At 41.3% G+C, this 24,172-nt stretch overlaps 1 protein-coding gene across 4 annotated transcripts in view; it reads left to right on the top strand.

The window, feature by feature from the left end:
- Positions 1–24,172, top strand: part of HEATR4 (HEAT repeat containing 4) — a 252,604-nt gene that overhangs the window by 202,469 nt on the left and 25,963 nt on the right. For all 4 annotated transcript variants that reach the window (XM_033951548.1, XM_033951547.1, XM_033951549.1 and 1 more), the window contains 4 exons: positions 1,126–1,244; positions 15,831–16,011; positions 20,059–20,128; positions 23,187–23,376. In XM_033951548.1, the coding sequence (XP_033807439.1) occupies positions 1,126–1,244; positions 15,831–16,011; positions 20,059–20,128; positions 23,187–23,376 (560 nt within the window). The remainder of the gene's footprint in view (positions 1–1,125; positions 1,245–15,830; positions 16,012–20,058; positions 20,129–23,186; positions 23,377–24,172) is intronic.

Raw genomic sequence — 24,172 nt, 5'->3', positions numbered from 1 at the left:
TACTGTAGCTAGGGGAGAGCACTGACAAACAGGTTTAGTCTAGGACTTCACCAACAAATGTGGCTGCATTCTCCTGCTGTCGAAGGAGAATCCACGTTACAGGTAAGCAAGTTCACTTTAAGACTAAGAGAAAGGAAGGGTACAGGGTTTCATGTTCCATGAGAATTTTACATCATTCACAAATATGATGGAGTGTAAAACAGGTGCTGGCACTAAATATCTGCTTTCATTTTAACTGTGATAGACAGTGTTCTCCTTAAATACTGATTGCCTCGGTTAGATATCAGCCTCAAAATTCATGCAATTTTATATTTCTAGGAAAGTTACATGTGCAAGTTTCTGTGCACTTGAAAATTTAAAAAAAAAAAAATTCAGATGGACTTCTGGTCAGGAATATAAAGCTTTCATATAGTACTTCCTATAAAGAATATCTATAAACAGATGCTGAATGTAATCCAGACAGCTAACCACTGATAATTCCTTCTGGATTTTGAATTGAAATGATTGTTGTGGTACATCATTCAGGTTTGTGGAAAGATGTGCGCTGATATTCAAGGCCAATAATGCATCCACTGGTGTACATCAAATGCATAATTGTTTTATCTCAATACTTTTAAAAGTTATACAGTATTGTTAGTATTGGGCCATTAAAGGCAGTGTTTCTCAACTCGGTCCTGGAGTACCCCCTTGCCAGCCAGGTTTTCAAGATATCCACAATGAATATGCATGAAAGAAATTTGCATAAAATGGAGGCATGGTATGCAAATCAAGTTTATGCAAATTCAATGTGGATATCTTGAAAACCTGACTGGCATGGGGGTACTCCAGGACCGAGTTGAGAAACAATGATTAATGGCCTGAAATGACTGTATAAAAGTAAGCTGAGTTCCGGACAGAGTGAAGACGGCCCTAAAAATTATCTAGATTAGGACAATATTCAGGTCTAAACTAAATGAATAATGCCAATGTGATCACTGGTCAATATGTAGATTCAGTGCCACTATCAATAAGGGTATTAGCACTGAATATATAGATTAACTGAAATGCTGTCAGCTGTATTTAACAACTCCACTGTATTTAGATAAATACTAGTTAGCATCAGTTACATTTCTGTTGTTGTTGTAGGACTTCAAACATAAACTCACTTACCTGATGTGGAAAGATTGGAATTCAGATGTGCGCCAAGCTGCCGCTAAGGCTCTTGGAAGCTTGGGGCTTGGTAAAGAGGTCCATGACCATATGAGGTAGGTTGCCTGATGCCAAAGATTTTTCTTGGTATTGTATCAGGGTTTACAGAAGGAATGGTTAACAAGACTAAAAATGTTATAATGCCCCGTATCACTCCATGGTGCAACCTCATCTGGAGTATTGTGTTCAATTCTGGTCTCCTTATCTCAAGAAAGATATAGTGGCACTAGAAAAGGTTCAAAGAAGAGCGACCAAAATGGTAAAGAGGATGGAACTCCTCTTGTATGAGGAAAGACTAAAACGGTTAGGGCTCTTCAGCTTTGAAAAGAGACAGCTGAGGGGAGATATGATTGAATTCTACAAAATCCTGAGTGGAGATAGAACGGGTACAAGTGGATCAATTTTCACTCCGTTAAAACTTACAAAGATCAGGGGACACTTGAAGTTACAGGGAAATACTTTTAAAACCAATTGGAGGAAAATCTTTTTCACTCAGAAAATAGTTAAGCTCTGGAACGCATTGCCAGAGGATGTGGTAAGAGCGGATAGCGTAGCTGGTTTTAAGAAAGGTTTGAACAAGTTCCTGGAGGAAAAGTCCATCGTCTGTTATTGAGAAAGACATGGGGGAAGCCACTGCTTTCCCTTTATCAGTAGCATGGAGTATTGCTACACCTTGGGTTTTGGCCAAGTACTAGTGACCTGGATTGGCCACCGTGAGAACAGACTACTGGGCTTGAGGGACCATTGGTCTGACCCAGTAAGGCTATTCTTATGTTCTTATGCTGAAGTTTGATAGAAAATGTGTCAGTCAAACAGGATAATGGAACATAAAATATTCTTGGTAGACTTAGGAACAACATCAGGAAATACTTTTTCATACAGAGGATGGTGGATGCCTGGAAAGTCCTCATGTTGGAGACAAAAACTGACAAAATTCAAAATCACATGGGATAAATACAGAGGATCTTTAAATAGAAAGAGGATGGTATTTGATTTCTTTATGATGGGCAGGAGATGTGCTTTAATGGCATCTCTAATAGTGTGGAAGTAAGGACAATGCCAGATATATTTCTGTAATCTATGTCCCTTATAGGGCAATATGCTTTAAGCTCTAGGAGAAAAAGTAATCATATCTTATTTACAGATACTATGGAAAATCTTGATTTTAGTCAAATGTCTGTTCCTTTACTCATCAATTGGGCAATAGTTTGGATTTAGTTTTCATTTCTTCAACATTGAGTAATAATTGGGTCATGGCCAGACCATTTTTTATTTTAAAAAAAATTCTTTTGTTACTGATGTTTTTCCTTTGAATGGCAGGGAAAAGCATCTGCAGCATATTAGAGTTGAAAGGTTAAAACAACAATTTTCTGATATGGATTTAAATACAGCAGTGGCTTCTTTTATAGTTTATTTAAAACTTTCTATATCACTCTAACTGACAAGCAGAATAGAGTGGTGTACAGTCTAAAATCTAATAACATAGGTTTTGATATGGCAGAAGGTGTAGACAAATGTTTCAATACTTTATACCAAAACAGCACTAGTAAAAAACCCTAATTGGATGGTAGCCAATAAAATCCAAAAGATAATCAAGATGAAAAGGAATTGGCTAACTCACCTGATCCTTGGGGAGAAGAAGTCTAAAGAGATGGGGCAAATCTACAGATTGATAAATAAATAATGGACATCAGTATGAGCCCTTCGTACATAAACGAACATAGACCTCTGGCTCAGGCGATATCTCAAGAGGTGACCAGCACCAGACCACAGTCTAATTGAGAATTGCCTCATACATCATGTAGTCCATATGTGTCTAAAAATGTAAACTGTATTATACAACCTCCCAAAACTGGATAGACCTTTTCTCACCAAGGAAAAGGGGGGTTTTAATGGGCAACACATACATACTGTCCCTAAATACACACCTTGTGAGAGAAACAACAATGAATGTAATAAATATAATAAATATAATAAACACTATAAATATATGTATAAAAGAATATGTGTGGTGTACCAGAGTCTATGTGTAAAGTGAGAATGAAAAAAAGAAATGCATAAATACTTAATAAATAAATAAATAATCATGCAAAATACAAGGTGCTTCATAAAATACAAAGTGTGTAACTAAAATACAACCTAAAGTGCAAATGCAGCCTATAGCACCATGATGAAAGATATCTGGTCAATAAATATCACGAAGATATGTATAAAAATATATATAAAGTGCAAAGCATATACCAGAAAAAGAACATAAGGTGCAAATGCCTATAGCACCGTAATGAAAAATACCTGGTCAATGAATATCACAAAAATATATATAAAGTGCAGAAAATATAGCAAGAATAAAATATAAAGTGCAAATGCAGTCTATAGCACCAGAAAAACACTTGTACATATAAAGAAGAATATAAATATAAATATAAAGTGCCGATGCAAATCCTACCATTTAGAATGTAAGTGCAATTTGTCACTAACTATAGGTTATAAGCACCATAAACACACTCACACGCACCAAGCAAAAGATAGTATATAATAAATACTTGACTAGCAAATGCTAGACATTCACACGTGTACCACACAAATACACAAGTACACTCACTCATACACCGGCTTAAATGAAGCCCAATCAAACAATAGTAACTCTGTTTAAGAAATCACTCATGAATATCACCACTCGACAGAGCTCCGTTTCGCCACTTCGTCAGGAGCGGAGACGGGTTGAGATAGATATATGTATATAAGGTAAATAAAGAGCCCGACAAAAACTGTTAGGATTGTCGGTGGAAAAAATCCTGCGGTTCCCAGGCGTATAGCAATCAAAAACGCAGGGACCGAAAAATGAAACATGGCGGCTTCGGACTTTAAAGACTCCCTGAAGATCCTGCATGAGCAACGCCCAAAAACGTATCAACGTGAAGATGTGATGACGTCGAGACGTAGAGGGAACGAAAAATGGAAATATATATGAAATGAAACGAATCAAATGGTGTATAAATAGACAAAAAAAAATGAAAAAATGACTGTGAAAAAAACAATGCAATGAAATAATAAATGATAAAAAATATATCAAATAACAAATGAAAACGATCATGTATCTGCAGGCCTCCGGGGTCCATGGATCCCCATATTGCCACCTTTCGGGATCTGGTCCTCAAAGATCTTGCCAAGCTGGAATCCAAACATCCTAAAAAGTCTTTCATTAACATGACTGCTCTGGAATCTCAAGCTCTACAGGTTCTCAAACAAGATCATCGCTTGATTATTAAACCAGCAGACAAAGGGGGTTCTATTGTTATACAAAACAGACAGCAATATCAATCGGAGATCCTCCGTCAACTTAGTGACACTCAATGTTATGTTTTATTGCATCAAGACCCCACTAAAGACCTTCGAATCGAGATAGGCAAGTTGATCTCTGAAACTTTTCAACTCGGCATTATCACTAAAGCAGAAAGCCATTTTCTTCAGAATCCTTATCCTCGAACTCCTGTGTTCTACATGGTGCCTAAAATCCATAAATCCCTCACCAGTCCTCCAGGGAGACCCATTGTCTCCCTGAAAAATACTATATTGGAACCTTTATCCCAATTTTTGGACAACTTCCTCCAACCTCATGTATGTAATGCTAGGTCCTTTATTAAGGATACCACGGACTTCCTGTTTAAACTTCAGTCTTTGGAACTCACGGCTTCTCAGATTTTCCTGGTTTCCCTGGATGTCGTGGCTCTCTACACCAGCATTCCCCAAAATCAGGCTCTGAATGTAGTCAAAAAGACTCTTGATTTACGCGAGGGTCCCTGCAGAGTTCCCACAACTTTTCTTATGAGCATGGCATCCCTGGTTCTCACCAGAAATTACTTCAGGTTTGATAGTTCATTTTACTAGCAGATCCAGGGAGTTGCCATGGGCACTACTGCAGCTCCCAGCATTGCCAACCTTTTCATGAGTCAATTCGAGGAGGATTTCTTATATTCCAGTCCCCTATTTTCAAACATACAGGGGTGGATGCGTTTCATAGACGATATTTTTTTCGTCTGGACCAATTCTGAAGAACAACTTTTGGGATTTGTGGATTGGCTTAATTCTCTTACTCAATATTTACGTTTTACTCTGACTTATCACAAACAATTCATCAATTTCTTAGACACGGTGGTTTCTTTTGAAAACGGTAAATTAGTGACTAAAGTTCATCACAAATCAACTGAAAGGAACAACTTTTTGTCTTTCTCTAGCTGTCATCCCAAGCGTTTAAAGGCAGCTATTCCCATCGGACAATTTTTACGTATCAGACGAATTTGCACCACTGAAGAGGAATTCAGGAAAGAAGCGTCTATCCTTAGAAATAAATTTTTAGCGAGGGGTTACCCCACTAATGTTATCCACAAAGCCTACTTAAAGGCCAAACATGCAAACCGGGACCTGATGCTCAAGGGAAGTAGGAAGGAAAGTTCCTCTAACCAAATTTGTATCCTATCCCACTCCACGCAATCTGCGGCTATAGCTGCCAGCATCAGATCCCATTGGCATGTTTTACAACTTCATAAGATCTTTCAAGAGAGCCCTTGTATAGCCTTTACGAGAGGCAAAAATTTGGCTGAACATCTTGTGTCCTCAGATTTTCATCCTAGACCTCTATACAGCAGAGGTTTAGGGTATCATTCTCCCTGTGGCAAGTGCTCCGTTTGTAACACGTCCACTATTGGAAATCAATGGGTGCATCCCAGGACAAAGAAAGTCTACCAATTAACCTCGTGCACCACCTGTGATTCGAAATTTGTGGTTTATGTGATTACTTGTCCTTGTAATCTTACGTATGTGGGTTGCACCTCTCGCAACATAAGGACAAGACTCATTGAACACCGCAGCTGTTTAAAAACGGGCAAAACTACTGCTCCTATGGTGCCCCATAATATGATGTATCAGCATGATTTTGCTCAGCTTTGTTGGTGTATCTTAGAACAGATTCTTGAAAATTTTGACGGGGATAAACAGTCCTACCTCCTCAAACGTGAAAATTTCTGGATTTTTTATCTTAGATCTTATCCTCCAATGGGACTGAATGAAAATGTGGACAGATGTTTTATTGTGTGATGGTGCTGGTGGCCTGCGGATACATGATCGTTTTCATTTGTTATTTGATATATTTTTTATCATTTATTATTTCATTGCATTGTTTTTTTCACAGTCATTTTTTTCATTTTTTTTTTCTATTTATACACCATTTGATTCGTTTCATTTCATATATATTTCCATTTTTCGTTCCCTCTGCGTCTCAACGTCATCACGTCTTCACGTTGATACGTTTTTGGGCGTTGTTCATGCAGGATCTTCAGGGCGTCTTTAAAGTCCAAAGCCGCCATGTTTCATTTTTCAGTCCCTGCGTTTTTGATTGCTATACGTCTGGGAACCGCAGGATTTTTTCCACCGATAATCCTAACAGTTTTTGTCGGGCTCTTTATTTACCTTATATACATATATCTATCTCAACCCGTTTCCGCTCCTGACGAAGTGGCGAAACGGAGCTCTGTCGAGTGGTGATATTCATGAGTGATTTCTTAAACAGAGTTACTATTGTTTGATTGGGCTTCATTTAAGCCGGTGTATGAGTGAGTGTACTTGTGTATTTGTGTGGTACACGTGTGAATGTCTAGCATTTGCTAGTCAAGTATTTATTATTTACTATCTTTTGCTTGGTGCGTGTGAGTGTGTGTTTATGGTGCTTATAACCTATAGTTAGTGACAAATTGCACTTACATTCTAAATGGTAGGATTTGCATCGGCACTTTATATTTATATTTATATTCTTCTTTATATGTACAAGTGTTTTTCTGGTGCTATAGAGTGCATTCGCACTTTATATTTTATTCTTGCTATATTTTCTGCACTTTATATATATTTTTGTGACATTCATTGACCAGGTATTTTTCATTACGGTGCTATAGGCATTTGCACCTTATGTTCTTTTTCTGGTATATGCTTTGCACTTTATATATATTTTTATACATATCTTCGTGATATTTATTGACCAGATATCTTTCATCATGGTGCTATAGGCTGCATTTGCACTTTAGGTTGTATTTTAGTTACACACTTTGTATTTTATGAAGCACCTTGTATTTTGCATGATTATTTATTTATTTATTAAGTATTTATGCATTTCTTTTTTTCATTCGCACTTTACACATAGACTCTGGTACACCACACATATTCTTTTATACATATATTTATAGTGTTTTATTATATTTATTACATTCATTGTTGTTTCTCTCACAAGGTGTGTATTTAGGGACAGTATGTATGTGTTGCCCATTAAAACCCCCCTTTTCCTTGGTGAGAAAAGGTCTATCCAGTTTTGGGAGGTTGTATAATACAGTTTATATTTTTAGACACATATGGCCTACATGATGTATGAGGCAATTCTCAATTAGACTGTGGTCTGGTGCTGGTCACCTCTTGAGATATCGCCTGAGCCAGAGGTCTATGTTCGTTTATGTACGAAGGGCTCATACTGATGTCCATTATTTATTTATCAATCTGTAGATTTGCCCCATCTCTTTAGACTTCTTCTCCCCAAGGATCAGGTGAGTTAGCCAATTCCTTTTCATCTTGTCAATACTTTATAAACAGCAGCAGATAATTTGCTGAAAGTTCTCTGGCTCATAAGTGGTATCATCAGGGACTGCTTTTATTGAAGCGACAATTGCACCAGCTTGAATGCAAATTGCAGAAAAATCCTTCACAAGTTCTTAAAAATAAATGCAAAGCTGCTAGTAAATTTGTATTATTCAGAGGCGGTACACCTCAAAAGAGATTATATTAATAAGAAATTTGATGAGGCTTTGAAAACTTATTTGTTTAATGAACATGTGATAAGGGAGCAGTAAATTCAATGTAGAATTTAAGATTGTCTCCACTTCTTTTAATGTTAATCCGTAATGAACTTTGTTGAGGTATTTGTAGTATATAAATAAATGTTGTGTTTGTATTGTAAGCTCCACCATCTTTTCAAAATCGCAAGAGAGCTAACCTCTCCTTGCTCAGAATGTTCTAAAAGTGTCTTTAACTGTTTCAAGATTTGCAAATTTTTTTTATAGCAAAGTTGATAATTTGTTACTAGTTCTTCTTTCAGTACAAAGTATTCTTTACTACTACTACTATTATTTATCATTTCTATAGCACTAAAAGGCATACGCAGCTGAAAGGTGAGAGGTTGATATACATGGATGGGGAGAGGGACCTTGGGGTGATAGTGTCCAAAATTCTAAAGGCAAAGAAACAGTGTGACAAGGTGGTGGCTGTTGCCAGAAGGATGCTAGGCTATATAGAGAGAGAGGTGTGACTAGTAGAAGAGGGGAGATATGATAGAGATGTTTAAATACCTATGTGACATAAATGTGCATGAGTCGAGTCATAAGAACATAATAAGTTGCCTCCACTGGGTCAGACCAGAGGTCCATTGTGCCCAACGGTCTGCTCCCACGGCGGCCCATCAGGCCTATGACCTGTGAAGTGGTCCCTGACTATTCCTATAACCTACCTCTACTTCTATCTGTACCCCTCAATCCCCTTATCCTTTAGGAACCTATCTAAACCTTCCTTGAACCCCTGTAGCGTGCTCTGGCCTATCACAACCTCCGGAAGCGTGTTCCATGTGTCCACCACCCTCTGGGTAAAAAAGAACTTCCTAGCGTTTGTTCTAAACCTGTCCCCTTTCAATTTCTCCGAGTGCCCCCTTGTACTTGTGGTTCCCCACAGTCTGAAGAATCTGTCCCTGTCTACCTTCTCTATGCCCTTCAGGATTTTGAAGGTTTCTATCATGTCTCCTCTAAGTCTCCGCTTTTCCAGGGAGAATAGCCCCAGCATTTCCAACCTGTCAGCGTATGAAAAGTTTTCCATACCTTTTATCAGTTTAGTCGCTCTTCTCTGAACTCCCTCAAGTACTGCCATGTCCTTCTTGAGGTACGGTGACCAGTACTGGACACAGTACTCTAGATGTGGGCGCACCATTGCACGATACAGCGGCATGATGACTTCCTTCGTCCTGGTCGTGATACCCTTTTTAATGATACCCAACATTCTGTTCGCTTTCTTTGAGGCTGTCGCACACTGTGCTGATGCTTTCAATGTTGTGTCCACCATCACCCCCAGGTCTCTTTCAAGGTTGCTTACCCCTAGCAATGATCCCCCCATTTTGTAGCTGAACAACAGGTTCTTTTTCCCTACACGCATGACCTTGCATTTCTCTATGTTAAAGCTCATTTGCCACTTTTTTGCCCACTCTTCCAGCCTCGTTAGGTCCCTTTGCAGGTCTTCACAGTCTTCCGCGGTTCTAACCCTGCTGCAGAGTTTGGTGTCATCCGCAAATTTAATAACCTCACATTTTGTTCCCGCCTCCAGGTTGTTAATAAATATATTGAACAGGAGAGGTCCCAGCACCGACCCCTGTGGAACTCCGCTCATGATCCATTGCTAGTCTGAGTAATGGCCCTTTACTCAAACCCTCTGTTTCCTGCCTGCCAGCCAGTGTTTGATCCATCGGTGGACATCCCCTTGCACCCCGTGGTTCCACAGCTTCTTAAGCAGCCGTTCGTGGGGTACCTTGTCGAAGGCTTTTTTGGAAGTCAAGGTAAATGATGTCTGTGGATTCCCCTTTATCCATCTGGCTGTTTATTCCCTCAAAGAAGTACAGTAAGTTCGTGAGGCACGACCTTCCCTTGCAGAAGCCGTGCTGGCTCGCCTTCAGCTGTCCATTGTTTTCTATGTGTTCGCAGATGCTGTCCTTAACCAGTGCTTCCATCATCTTTCCCAGAACCGAGGTCAAGCTCACCGGCCCGTAGTTTCCCGGGTCACCCCTTGATCCCTTCTTAAAGATGGGTGACATTTGCTATTTTCCAGTCCTCCGGGATCTCCCCAGTTTTTAAGGATAGGTTACATATTTGGCGAAGTGTTTCCGCTATTTCGTTTCTCAGTTCTTTTAGTACCCTTGGGTGGATGCCGTCCGGACCTGGTGATTTGTCGCTCTTCAGTCTGTCTATCTGTCGGAGATCATCCTCTTGGCTTACCTCTAGTTGGACCAGCTTTTCATCCTGATCCCCACTTATGATCTCCTCAGGTTCTGGAATATTGGATGTGTCCTCTCTCATGAAGACTGAGGAGAAGAACTTGTTTAACCTGTCAGCTATCTCTTTTTCCTCCTTTACCACTCCCTTCTTGTCTCCATCATCCAATGGTCCCACTTCCTCCCTGGCCGGTTGCTTCCCCTTCACGTACTTGAAGAATGGTTTGAAGTTTCTTGCTTCCCCCGCCAGTCTCTCTTCATATTCTCTTTTTGCTTTCCTAACCACTCGGTGACATTCCTTTTGGTGTCTTTTGTGCTCCTTCTGATTGTCCTTGGTTTGGTCCTTTTTCCATTTTCTGAATGATGTTTTCTTGTCCTTTATCGCCTTTTTCACTGCATTTGTTGTCCACACCGGGTTTTTTGTTCGATTCTTTTTGCACCCTTTCCTAAACCTGGGGACGTACAGGTTCTGTGCTTTGTGCACCGTGTCCTTGAGTAGGGACCAGGCTTTTTCTACGGTCTCCATCTTCCCTGAGCTGCTGCTGAGTTTCTTTCCCACCATTTTCCTCATGGCCTCATAATTCCCTTTTCTGAAATTGAGTGCTGTCGTTGTGGTTTTTTTCACCTTTGATGTTCCTATCGCTAGCTTGCACTGGATCATGTTGTGATCGCTGTTTCCTAGTGGCACTAGTACTACCACCTCTTTTGCGGGTCCCCCTAGCCCGTTGAGGATTAGGTCGAGAGTGGCATCTCCTTGTGTTGGTTCCGTGACCAGTTGTTCCATGAAACAGTCCCTCATAGCCTCCAGGAATTTTGTTTCCCTTGTGCAGTTTGAGTGTCCAATACTCCAGTCTATTCCAGGGTAGTTGAAATCCCCCATCACCACCACACTTCCACTTTTGCATATCTGCCTCAATTCAGCCTCCAGGTCCTGGTCATTTGCTTCTGATTGTCCTGGCGGGCGATAGTACAGTCCCAATTTTATGTCTGCTCCATTTTCTCCTGGTAGCTTAACCCATAGTGATTCCAAGCCGTCCGCCCTTACTGTTGTTTCCATCCTGGTTGAAGGAATGGAGTCCTTTATATATAGCGCTATTCCTCCACCCTTCTTGTATGTCCTGTCTCTCCTATAGAGCTTGTACCCTGGTATGACCACATCCCAATTGTTGTCCTCGGACCACCATGTTTCTGTGACTCCAATTATGTCTAGGTCCTCCTTACTGGCTATGACTTCTAGCGCTCCCATTTTGGTTCTTAGGCTCCTTGCATTAGTGTATAGGCAATTTAAGTCCCGGTTGTTTACCTTCCCTGTTGGTTTTCCTCGTGGTTTGGTGCTCCTGCCGACCCCCTCATGGGCAGCCAGTCCCTGAGCCTCGTTTCGTTCATCCTCCTCCTGTGGTATATCTGTTTCGTCCTCATCCTCCTCCTGTGGTGTGTCTATCTCGTCCTCAGCCTGCTTCCCCATTTTTGGATGTCCCTCTGGCTCGTGCTCTTCTCTCTTCTTCCTGCTCTTTAGTTTCGTTTGTTCCTTGGGCCCCTATATTGCATCTTTGGGTCATTTTTCCAAAAATTCCCACTCAGTCTCGAGCCTTCTTTTACATGTTCCTGGCTCAGTATCCTTGTTTGATACTCTTGTCCGATGTGTCGATGTCAGATCGACTATCGGCTTTCTCCTTCTCCTCAGCTTAAAGCCATTTGAAAGGAAACCCTGCAATGAGAGGGCATAGGATGAAGTTAAGAGGTGATAGGCTCCAGAGTAATCTGAGGAAATACTTTTTTACAGAAAGGGTGGTAGATGCATGGAACAGTCTCCCAGAATTGGTGGTAGAGACAGAGACTGTGTCTGAATGAAAAGGACCTGAGATAGGCACGTGGGATCTCTCGGAGAGAGAAAGAAATAATGGTTACTGCGGATGGGCAGACTAGATGAGCCATTTGGCCTTTATCTGCCATCATGTTTCTAAAAGTAGTTTTTTTTAGCTTGTATTTGAATACTGCTAGAGACAGAGCATGATTTATTGATTCTAGCAGCCTGTTCCAGGCATATGTTATGGCAAGAAAGAAAGGACAGAGTCTGGAGTTGGCGATGGAGGAGAAGGATACGAGGGACTTAACCAATGAACAGAGTTCCTGGGGGTGTGGGAGGAACATAGGGAGAGATAAGTGAGGAGAGATAATGAGGGGCTACAAAGTGAATGCACTTGTAAGTCAGTAAGAAGAGTTTGAACTATATTCGGAAACAGATGAGAAGCCAATGAAGTGACTTGAGGAGAGGGGTAATGTGAATAGTGCAGCTCTCATGGAATATAAGTCGTGCAGCAGCATTTTGAACAGATTGAAGGGGTGAGAGATGGATGAGCAGGAGACCTGAGAGAAGTACATTGCAGTAGTTTAAGTATGAGGTGAGGAGAGAATGGATAAGGGTTTTGGTAGTGTGCTCGGAGAGAAAAGCTCAGATTTTGGTAATATTATAGAGGAGGAAGTGATAGGATTTAGCGGTTTGTTGGATCTGAGTAGAGAAAGAGAGAGAGATTACCTCAAGCTTGTGAGCTGATGAGACAGGGATGAGGAGAGTGTTATCCACAGAAACAGAAAGTGGTGGGGGGGGGGGGAGGGAGGGAGGGAGTTTAGGCAGAAAGAGAAGGAGTTCAGTTTTAACCATATTCAGTTTGAGATGGCGATGAGACATCCAAGCAGCAATATCAGATGGGCAGGCTGAGATTTGGGCCTGAATTCCTGTAGAAATATCTGGTGTGGTGAGGTAGATCTGGGAGACATCAGCAAAGGGATGATATTGAAAACCATGGGAGGAGATCAGTGTACCAAGAGAATGGGTGTATATGGAGAAGACCCAAGACAGAGCTTTGAGGTACACTTCAAAGTGGGAAGGCAGCAGAAAAGGATCCACTGTAACATACACTGAAAGTACAATGAGAAAGATAAGAAGAAAACCTGGAGAGAACAGAACCCTGGAATCCCAGTGAGGACAGCATGTCGAGGAGTAGGTGGTGATCATCAGTATTAAAGGCAGCAGACAGATTGAGAAGGATGAGGATAGAGTAGAGGCCATTGGATTTGGCCAGTAGCAGGTCATTAGAGACTTTAGCAAGGGCAGGTTCCATAGAATGGAGAGGGTGAATTGAGGTGGAGGAAGAAATCTTTTTTCTTACAGGTCCCACGGTGACAAGAGGGCATCCGCTAAAACTTAAGGGGAGAAGATTTCATAGTGACACCAGGAAATACTTCTTCACCGAACGGGTGATTGATCGATGGAATAAACTTCCACACCAGGTGGTCGAGGCCAGTAGTGTACCTGACTTCAAAAGTCGATGGGTCAAACAGGTGGGAGTGCTAAAGTTATGCATGAAAGAGGGGCACCAGGGAGGGAGGGTTCTTAAGTGGGCAGACTTGTTGGGCTGCCGGCCCTCTTCTGTCATCATAATCTATGTTTCTATGTTTCTATGAAGCAGGTCAAGAATATCATGAGAAGAAAGGAAGTCTAGGCAACAGCAGAGAACAGCATGTTAGGGGAGGAGGGAGATGGGGCGATAATTGAAGGGAGATGTGTAGTCTAGTGAGGGTATTTTGAGGAGAGGTATTATTATGGCATGTTTGAAGACATCAGGAACTGTTGCAGTAGAGAGTCATAGGTTGAGGATGTGACAGATGGGAACAATGACAGTAGGAGCGATAGCTCTGAGTAGGCGGGTGGGAATCAGATCAGAGGAATAGGTGGGTTTGGAGAAGGAGAGAAGGTGAGAAGTTTCCTTTTCCATGACTTCAGAAAAGGAGGAAAAGATGGCAGGGGTTGTTGAAGGGAGATTGGCAAAGTGGATAGCTGGAAGGGCTGGTGGGAGAGGTGACTTGGTTGAGAATTCAAGATGGATAATGTGAATCTTGTCGTAGAAGAATTCTGCCATCATCTGGGGGGAAAGTGAGGAGGGGATAGGAGGTGAGGGTACTTTGAGTAGAGAGTTGAGAGTGACAAAGAGACAGTGAGGGATGGCACTAAAAGAGTTAGTTAAATGTTTGTAGCATTCTTGTTTAGCAAGCGAGAGGGTAGATTGGAAGGACATCAGCATGAATTTGAAATGTATGAAGTCAGCATGTGTGCAGGATTTAAGCCAAAGATGTTCAGCAGTTGGACACAGGATTACAGATAATGGATGTTGAGGATCAACCATGGCAGATTGTGAAATACAAGGGGTGAGGGTATCAAAAGAAGAAGAGAGAATGGAATTATAGGAGAGGACAGCTTCATTAACAGCTTCTATCTCTGTGTATGTTTTTCCCCAATGTTCAGCAAGCATCTCCCTTCTCTGTCTCCTTTACTTCCCTTTATACTATTTCCCCTATGTCCATCTCCCTGCCTTCATCATCTCATTCTATGATTCCCTCTTCCTGTGTAAAGTATCACTCCTCTATATCCCTATGCCCCCCCTTTCCAGCATCTTCCTTCTGTAGTTTTATTCTCCCTTATGTCTAGCCATCTTCTCTCTGTATCTAGCATTACCCCTCTGTGTCCATATACCACCCCCATACAGATGCAGCATTCCCCTTTTTGTCCCTGTTCCTATGCTCCCATCCATACCCACCATCTCCCCTCTTTTTGTATATCTCCCTGTGTCCAGCTTCTCCCCTCTCTTACTCCCTAACACCAATGTGTCTCTCACACTCTCTTTCTTCCCTCCCTCCACTATGTTCAATATTTCACTCTTCCTTCTTTCCTTTGGTTCAGCTTTTCTCTTTCCCTTTCCTTCTCTCTCTTCCTCCCTGCGGGTCCTGCACCTCTCTTTTCCCTCTAGCCCCCTTCCCATGGGTCCAACACCTCTATCCACTGCCTTCAGCACCCAGGTGTAAGTCTGGCACCTCTCCCTTCCCTCCAGCTCCACTCCACCCACCACATGGGCCCAGCACTTCTTTCCTTCCCTCCCATCCCCAGACCAGATCCAACAATTGTCTCCCTTCCCTTCAGCTCAAGCTAGTCCAGCAGCCCAAGCAACTCCTCCCCCCTTCGCAGGTGCTGAGCAGCCCCCCTCCCTCCCTATCGCTGGTCCAGCACACCCTCCCTCCCTCCCAATGGTAGGCGGCAAAAAAACCCTAAAACCTGTGACTCTCCTGGGATGGCCCCTTTGTACCTCCTGGGGCGGGCCTACCAGCTTCTTAGAAGCTTCTTGCACGAAGGGCTGCTCCAACTGGTACCTTCTTGCCACCTAGTCCCTCATTCCGATGTAAGGTCTAGGTAACAAGGGTTATTAGTTAGTCAATCAGAAAGTGACTCATTTAGCCACTATTCCTGCCTGGTTGTTTTCTATAGCAAGTTTATTAGCATGGAATCAATTGCTTGCAGACATCTAGAAAGAGCTATGCTGTAGGAAATTGGTAAAGATGTGATTGTTTGGAAAGGCATAGGGGGTGAAGAGTTAGTGGTAATTATATTATTTTTTATTTTATCTGATTTGGCTAGAGTTGTGTAAATTAGATTAAAGGTTAGGAGAAATTGTAATGTTTATGTGATAAACAAGATGTGCATATTATTTTAATAAGGTTAATGGCACTGCAATTTCTTTGTGTTTCACAGAGACATGCTGGAGACAGGAGACTCTTGGGAGAAAACAGAAGCTCTTTCTATGATTGCTCAACTCAAACTTATGACAGCCAAGTTACTTCCTAGCTTCCTTCAGTGCTTTTCTGATGACTTTACGGCTGTACGAATAGAAGCCTGTATTACAGCAGCAGTGCTCCAACTCAAAGATGAGATGGTAAGTGACTAAATTAGCTTAGCAAATCATGACAGATAAAGATAAATTGTTTCATCCACTCTGCCCTGTATAGTTCCTTTTCTCTGGTTCCTTACCACTTTGGGAAGAGGAGCTTCCTATCAAAGCCTCTTGTCCTTGATTTTTCTTTCCTATAGAAAATGTCACCTTCCTGTACTTTTACTGAAACCTGTCAAATTAGTTTTGATTGTGTTCCCCTCTCCCTTATTTCCCACATCAAAAGTATTGTATGTCTGAATGCGTAGATTTGTAAAATAAGCGGGATGTGAAAGATATTGTAGTTTCTTGGCTTTTCTATACACAAGGTCCAAAAAGTAGGGATGAAGCTATAGGGAACAACCAAGGGTGTGTTCACAAAAGCTCAATTAGATGAGTAATTCCTTCAATCGGTCTTTATTAATGCATATCAGTTGGACCCGACTCAGTTCATGTTGCGGCTCTGTCGAGCCTGCTTCAGAGGTCACAAACCCAATATCCTTGGAAGAATTTCATTTGATGATAAAGATGGCGATTCACCAAACTAGTTAGTAAATACACTCAACTCAGTCACTATGTTCTGATGTATACTGCTAATAACTGTGGTACTGACTTTTCCTGTGGTTTGTAGCAGTACAGTGGAACACAGTGATTGAGTAGAGTGTATTTACTGACTAGTTCAGTAAATCATCATCTTTATCATCAAATGAAATTCTTCCAAGGATGTTGGGTTTGTGACCTCCTGATACAGGCTCAACAGAGCAGAAACACAGACCATGTCGGGTCCAATTAAAGGAATTACTCATCTAATTAAGTTTTTGTGAACACACACTTGGTTGTTTCCTATAGCTTCATCCCTATTTTTTGGATTTTTTTTCTACACACATGAAATTAGCTTTCTACAGAAAATGAACAAATGTATTTCCAAAAGTTGTATGATAGGGTTTACAGTATTGGACATTAAGCTTAGTTATGTTAAGGACAATAATATTATTTTGGATACTTGGAAGACCTTGAGATGTATTAATAAGCTAACTGAAATTCCTATAGAACAGTCTTTGTGTCAATCCCTATGGCTGAACTCCAAGTTACAAATAGGCAGGTCTAAACTTGCCTGGAAGAAGTGGCTGCAAGCAGGCATAAGAACATTAGATGATGTCATATTAAATGGTAAATTGCTTGACTTTTCACGGTTGCAACAATCTTTTGGTATTTCAAAATTTCAATTTTATAAATGGTTGCAGCTGAAGCAGGCCATTCAGAAGGGGTTCCCTGATTGGCGTAACTTGAAAAATTACTATAGCTTGCAATTCCTCTGCTTTCAGACAGATATGCTAGGGCATCAGGCCGCCAGGTTGTACAAATTAATATCTGAACTTGTGAATAAAAAACCACAAAAACGCTCTTAGAGACATTTGGAACATCGAGATTAAGCAGAAGATTTCGGCATCTTGATGGCCACGTATTTGGTCTTGGAGAATTAAATGTACAGCATCAGCATCTATGAGACAAACTTGGGTTTTTTTTTGTTACATCGTTCTTTTTGGACCCCGCTTAGATTGAATAAGTTGGATAATTCTAGGTCTAATAGATGCTGGCACTGTCACCTAGACATAGGACCATTGGATCACTTACTGTTTTATTGTCCTATGATACTGAGCTTTTGGAAGTCGATTTGGGGACATATTAATAATATTTTAGAGTCTGCGATCCCTCTGACTTATGAGGTAGTAATTTGTGGAATTGTGTTGCATGTAAGGGATTCCTTAGATAAATATAAAAGGCGACTATTCTTAATTATGACGGGTACAGCTGTACAATTGATCACGTACAACTGGAAAAATTGGGACCGTCTATGTTTATTGTATAAATATGAAAAAACAAATGCTGATTTGTCAGGGAACACAAAAATTTTTTAATTAATTTGGGGCTCCATTGATGTCTTTTGTAGAATTATTATAGTTTAACTTTGATGTAATAATGGCACATTCAGGGGATGGAGGTATATGCTTAAATGATCTTCTGATTTATTAGTTTTCTAGAGGGAAGGGAGGGTGTTTTAATTTGTTAAGGGTTGATGAACTGTTTCTGATAGCTTATAAGTGCTTAATTTTCAGATTTATTACAAGTATGCTATATTGCACTTTTGTAAGAACTGAAAATTTAATAAAGATTTAAATTCAGAAAATGAAAAACAAACAAACAAATTGTATTTGATTTTTATGCTATTTGATATACCACCATTCTAATGCAATCAAATCAAAGTGGTTTTTACATGATTGTTCAGCAATAAAAAATATATGAACCATATAATTACAAAATCAGGTAGATTACAACAACATAAAACTGTAAAAAACACAAAATCCATGATGATAACAATCCGTGTAAAGAAAGTTAGTCCAAAACAGTGTGTCTGCATACATTCTCTCAACCTCTTATGACTCCAAAAAGGCCAGCAAACAAAAAGAAGCCCTTCGTAAAATGCTCAAGTTGCTGGGGGAGAATTTCCATTCTGAAGACACTGAAAAAAAAAGTTGATCGTTATAATAGAATCCAGTCTAGCGTTTTAGGGATAATATAACAAGGTGGTTCTATTCCTGTGACTGCAGAGCGTGACCTGGACTATAGGGGATCAGCAAGCTTGCTAGGTAATGAGGTAGTCCTGTGTAAAATGCCTTATGTGCTAGAAGCAGAATTTTGAAGTTCATGGCTTGTGCCATGAATTTACATTATTCTGGCAAGTGAACAAAGAAGGGGCAAGTGACCTTGTAGTTAGCTAGTGATCTGGGATCCGGTTCATAGTATTAAGCATGCGAGACAAAGGCACGCCGACAATTGAGCGCAAGACTTCATCGTGCCGCAGGAAAACCTTCTTTTAAAGGGCCCCGATGGGGGGTGTTGGCGGGGAACCCCCCCCACACTTTACTTAATAGTGATCGTGCTGGCATTGGGGGGGTGGGGTTTCGGGGGTTGTAACCCCACATTATACTGGAAACTTAACTTTTTCCCTATTTTTTAGGGAGAAAGTTAAGTTTTCAGTATAATGTGGGGGGTTACACCCCCCCAAGATGGCAGCATGAGGCAGTGTGATCCCTATTAAGTAGAGTGGGGGGGGTTTCCCCCCACATCCCCCGTCGGAGCCCTTTAAAAGAAGGTTTTCCTGCGGCGCGATGAAGTCTTGCGCTCAATTGTCGGCGCTCGTTTGTCGGCACACCTTTGTCCTTGCGCGCTTTTGTCCCGTCACCCTGGGATCCAGGACACCTGGGATCAAATCTTGTTTCTGCCACTGATACTTAGTGGAACCTTGGGCAAGAATAGTTCTCTCTTTTATTTAAGGTACTCATTTAAGTATAAGGTTTGTGGTGCATGCACTCGTTGTACTTGCATGAAATAATAAATGGCTTAGAATGTTCTATAAACTCCAAAATAATGGTGACATCTTATTTTAATAGTGATCAATAAGGGCATGTGATAACTGATCAGGTGGTTTAGTGTTGTAGAAATATAATTTTTGAACCTAGGTTTCTGTCTTTTTATGCTAGGAGAGAGCAGATTTGGCAAAAGCTGATATAAGACTGTCATTAAATAGCAGAACATGCCATTAATTAAACTAACAGGAAGGAAGCCTTTGTCTACTCCTGTGCAAATACAGCATATAGCAGTGTTTAACTAAGGTCATAAAGTTTCAGTTCTACCTGAAACAATGCTTAGTTTTGGTAGTGATACTCAGACAACCACTTTTGAAAAAAGAAAATAAAAAGACAAAATTGTCAGGTGACCTTTATCTATATATTTGGAATGAATCTGCATGGGTTAAATATTCACTCTAACAAAGTTGTCCTGTTAAGGTTATTCCTGCTTTTTTGCTGGCCTGAATTATCCATACAGAGTTGGTGTTCCAGTGAAACGTGTCCAGAGAATGTTCCCAGCACTGACATTTTTGGGCTAGTTTGTTGGGAAGGGGGAGTTTAAATATCAAGATTTGTCTGGCCAATATAGGCAAAGGCACATACCATTTTGTCATGTTCTAATAGTTATTTCTTTTTGCCCCAGGTGCAGAAGACCCTCATCCAACTGATGTGGCAGGATGGTGTCTGGAAAGTCAGGGCAATGGCCATCAAATGTATAGTAGAACCAATTCCTTAATTTAATTCATTTTTCTTTTTTGAAATCCCCCCCCCCTTATCTTTTTATATAACAGTGGTACTGGCTTGCTTGTTTTGTGGTGAGTGTTGCACATTGTCATGCATAAGATCTCTGGTTGAATTCCCAGTTCAGATCCTTTGCATCCATGGTTGGCTGAGAATGGAGGTACCACGGAGGCAGCATTCACAGCCTGTGGGGGAATAGGGGCTCATAGTCATCAAGAAGAGTAACATCTGTTGGCTGAATTTAGAACCCATAGTACAGGGTTCCAGAAAGGCCCCTTGATACATGTTGCTGCAATGACCAGCCTGTCAAATACTGGGAGCACCTTCCTGACTTTCCCTTTGGAACCTGCTGAAGGCAAATCTGGATATTCAGTGGAGGAGCCATGCACTAATTTATCAGATTTATGATTCTCTTTTTATCTATGGCTCTAAGGATAAGGCACTGGCCTCAAAACCAAACAGACCCAGTTCAAGGCTGGCCAAGGCACATTTTACCCTAAGTTCATGTCCAGAGCTACTAGACATATGCAGTGTGGTACACAATAGAGAATGACACGATGACTGTCACCTGCGGCTAGCCGCCAACACAGGGATTAAAAAAACCTGGTCACTGCGGGTACAGGGACAAGGCTATTCACTGCCCCGTAGTGCGGTGAATGGCCTTGTCCCTGCAGTCAATTGAGGGAGCGCGCATAAAATACTTCAAAAATCTGATCACGTGGACCATGCATCTCCCTCCCTCCCTTGCCTTTACCTTCGCTGGCGATTTTCCTCTTAACAAGCAGCTGGAGCATTTCCTGAAGTCGTGTGCAGCTGGCTGGCTGCCTGAAACTTCTCCTCTAACGCAACTGGAAACAGGAAGTTGTGTCAGAGCTGAGGAGAAGTTTCAGGCAGCCAGCCAGCCGCACGCGACTTCAAGAAATGCTCCGGCTGCTTGTTAAGAGGAAAATCGCCAGCAAAGGTAAAGGCAAGGGAAGAAGGGAGTGTACAGACTGCGGCAGGCGAGAGGGAGGGAGGGAGGGGGCTGCTGCTGGGGACAGAGGACCTAGCTGAAATGGATCTTTTTAAAAATATTAGTTTTCCATAGAGCTTGGGGGGAAAAAGGACACCAAAGCAAAACTTTGTATGAAAGGAGTATGAAAGAGAAAGGGCAGGACAGGCAGGTGAGCCAGATGCTGGAAGTGGGGGGAGAAAGAGGGAAAGAAGCTAGATGAAGTTGGAGAGGAGAAATCTGGACACAGGAAGATAACAGAAACAGAGGGGAAATTATGTACATGAGGGCATAGGGACAGAGACATAAAGGGGAGATACATGGGGGGAAATTATATGTATGGGGCATAGGGACAGAGACATAAAGGGGAGATACATGGAGATGGTATATGGACACGGGGGGGGGCACAATGCTGGACACAGGAGGGAGTATACAGATACAGAGGGGAGATATTAGAAATGGGGAAAATAGGAACACAGAAGGGAGATGATTTGTGTGGATGGGATCAGATGGTTTGCGGGGATGGGGACTGAGCTCGCAAGGACGGGGGACTGAGCTCACGGGGACGAGGCGGAGATGGGGACAATTTTTTTCCCCGTGTCATTCTCTAGTACACAAATATGTACTTCAGAGCTTATAGTCTATTTAAGATGGGGCAAATAAGGGATTAAGGAGTTATTTACTACAGAAATGATAAAACAGGCATGAGTACTGAACAGGTGAATAGGGGGTTAAGAGTTAAAAGCAGCCTCAAAAAGATGGGCTCTTAGCCTGGATTTGAATAGGGCCAGAGGGTGACCTACTGACTCAGGAAATTGATTCCAGACAAGATGAAAGGAAGTGAAGTAGTGTAGGGAGAGGAGAAATACTGAGGACCTGCAGAATGAGTGCACTTGGATAACTCATCTGGTCATCTTTATCTAGGAGTGTTCAATGGCACCAACCTAACCAGTTAAGCCACTGAATATTCTGTTAATGTTAACTTGTTAGGTTGCTGTTGAACATTATCCTTTTAGTTACCTAAGGATACCTTAGTTACCTGAAGTACATTCAGATGCACTTTCTGGGATTCAAGGGCAAGTTGGATGCACACCTTCTTGCAAATCACATTGATGGATACGGATAAACAGGTCTTCATCGGGGAACACCTGGCTTGGCCTCCGCGTGTGCGGGTCACCAGACTGGATGGACCAATGGTCTGATTCGGTGAAGGCGTTTCTTATGTTCTTATGAAATAGCAGCAAGGTATTTTTGTTTTACTATTTATAGAGGAAAGTATGTCATGACCAAACCTTCAGCCACAGTTAAAGACTTTCACTACCTAAGGGTAGAAACCTCTGCCAGTCTGAGTACATGTACCAGTCTCCTTTGTTCCTCAGATTTTCCCTCAACTTTACCATATACTACAGTATTATCTTAAGAGTTTTTAAGTCTTGTGTAGAGTGTCTTGTGAAACCTTCCAGAAGGCCAGGAAAAGTTCTGAATGTGCTCTGCATATTTTTTTCATTGGCTTTCTTGGTAAGGCAGACAGGGATGGTGCTAGGGGCCCAGGGCAGAAATTAAGGAGTGCTGTCCCCTCCCCCCCCCCCACCATCATCTCTTCTCCCTGTCCTTCCCCACCTCACACATAAAACAATTTAAATAACTTTTTCACATGCAAGGCACAAACAGATCTTCACTAAATAAAAAACCAAGAGATCACAAATTAAAAATAGCAATATGAAGACAAAATTTGAACTATTGGCTATCAGGACTGCCACAGGCCAACACTAACTTAATGGACTAAGGATCCCTTTAACAAAGCCATGGTAGTGATGCTGCTGCGGTAAATGCACAGAAGCTCATAAGAATTGAATGGGCTTTGGTGCATTTACCACAGCAGCATTGTTACTGCAGCTTGGTACAAAGGGCCCTAAATGAGCTGTGCACAGTATAGAAAATTCATACAACACAAACTGCTGTTGATATTCTCACAATGTTACACTTTTATTTGCATGCTTTCTGTGATTCTATCCTAAACATTCCTCTTTGTTTTTCAGCAATGAGCCAGATAGGGCCGACGAATCCGCAATTTAAAGAGTTCCTGCTCTGGGCTGTTCACCGTGAGCAGGATTATAGAGTACGCATTCAGGTCTGTCGCACTATTGTAAGCCTCCAACTGCAAGACCCCGAGATACAGACCGCCTTGCAAGAAAGCCTAATCCTAGAACTTCACCCTCTGGTCAAAAAGTAAACTGTCTTTTCTTCTCTCATTCTCTTTGTGTTTTTATCTTCTCTCTCCTTTCTCTGAATCCTCTCATACCACTAGCCACTATCAAACAGTACAGTTTGCAGTAGCAGCTTGTGTGCAGGCTAACAGCTTCCATAGCTCCCTGCCAAATTGTTTTCAAAGCTACTGTGGTAATGCTGATACGGAGAGCCTCATTTTTAGAAAGCACTGGGTGGTATCCAGTAGCTGAGGAAGCACAATCTCAAGGTGTAGCAAATCCTGGAATTGATGACCACACTATTTTATTTATTTTTTTAATTTAAAGGTACTCTTTATTACAAAACTTATAGGTGTATACAATAACATGAACAGCATATTAAATAAAACAATTTCAGAACAAAACAAGCAACTTCCAGATTTTTATAAACTGGAAGCTTTTCAAAACCTGGACAAAGTGCTAGGTTTTGAAAAGCCCTCCGGACTCCCGGGCATGTCCTCGAAAAGGAGGAATATGTCTGGGGAAATCCGGATATCTGGTAATCCTAGTGTGAAATATGTTTTATTCATGCCAGAACAGCTAAGAGCCTTCCTGAATATGAAGAACTTGATAACTGTGAACATCTGAATTGGTTGGATATATAGAACTGGAAGGTTTTTCTGTTAGGCCTTTTTCTTGTGTGTGGTTTTGCCTTTTCTAGAATCTCTTCATCCTATGGATCTACTCCCTGCTAATTTTGTGGTCTAAGGAAGATAATAAGTGATTTCCTATTGATTTCTTGAATGTATATTTATTTCTGTTTTGCTAAACCAAGAGTC

Source organism: Geotrypetes seraphini, chromosome 7 (genome assembly GCF_902459505.1).
Source record: "Geotrypetes seraphini chromosome 7, aGeoSer1.1, whole genome shotgun sequence".
NCBI lineage: Eukaryota > Metazoa > Chordata > Amphibia > Gymnophiona > Dermophiidae > Geotrypetes > Geotrypetes seraphini.
This window is presented reverse-complemented; position numbering and strand designations above follow the sequence as displayed.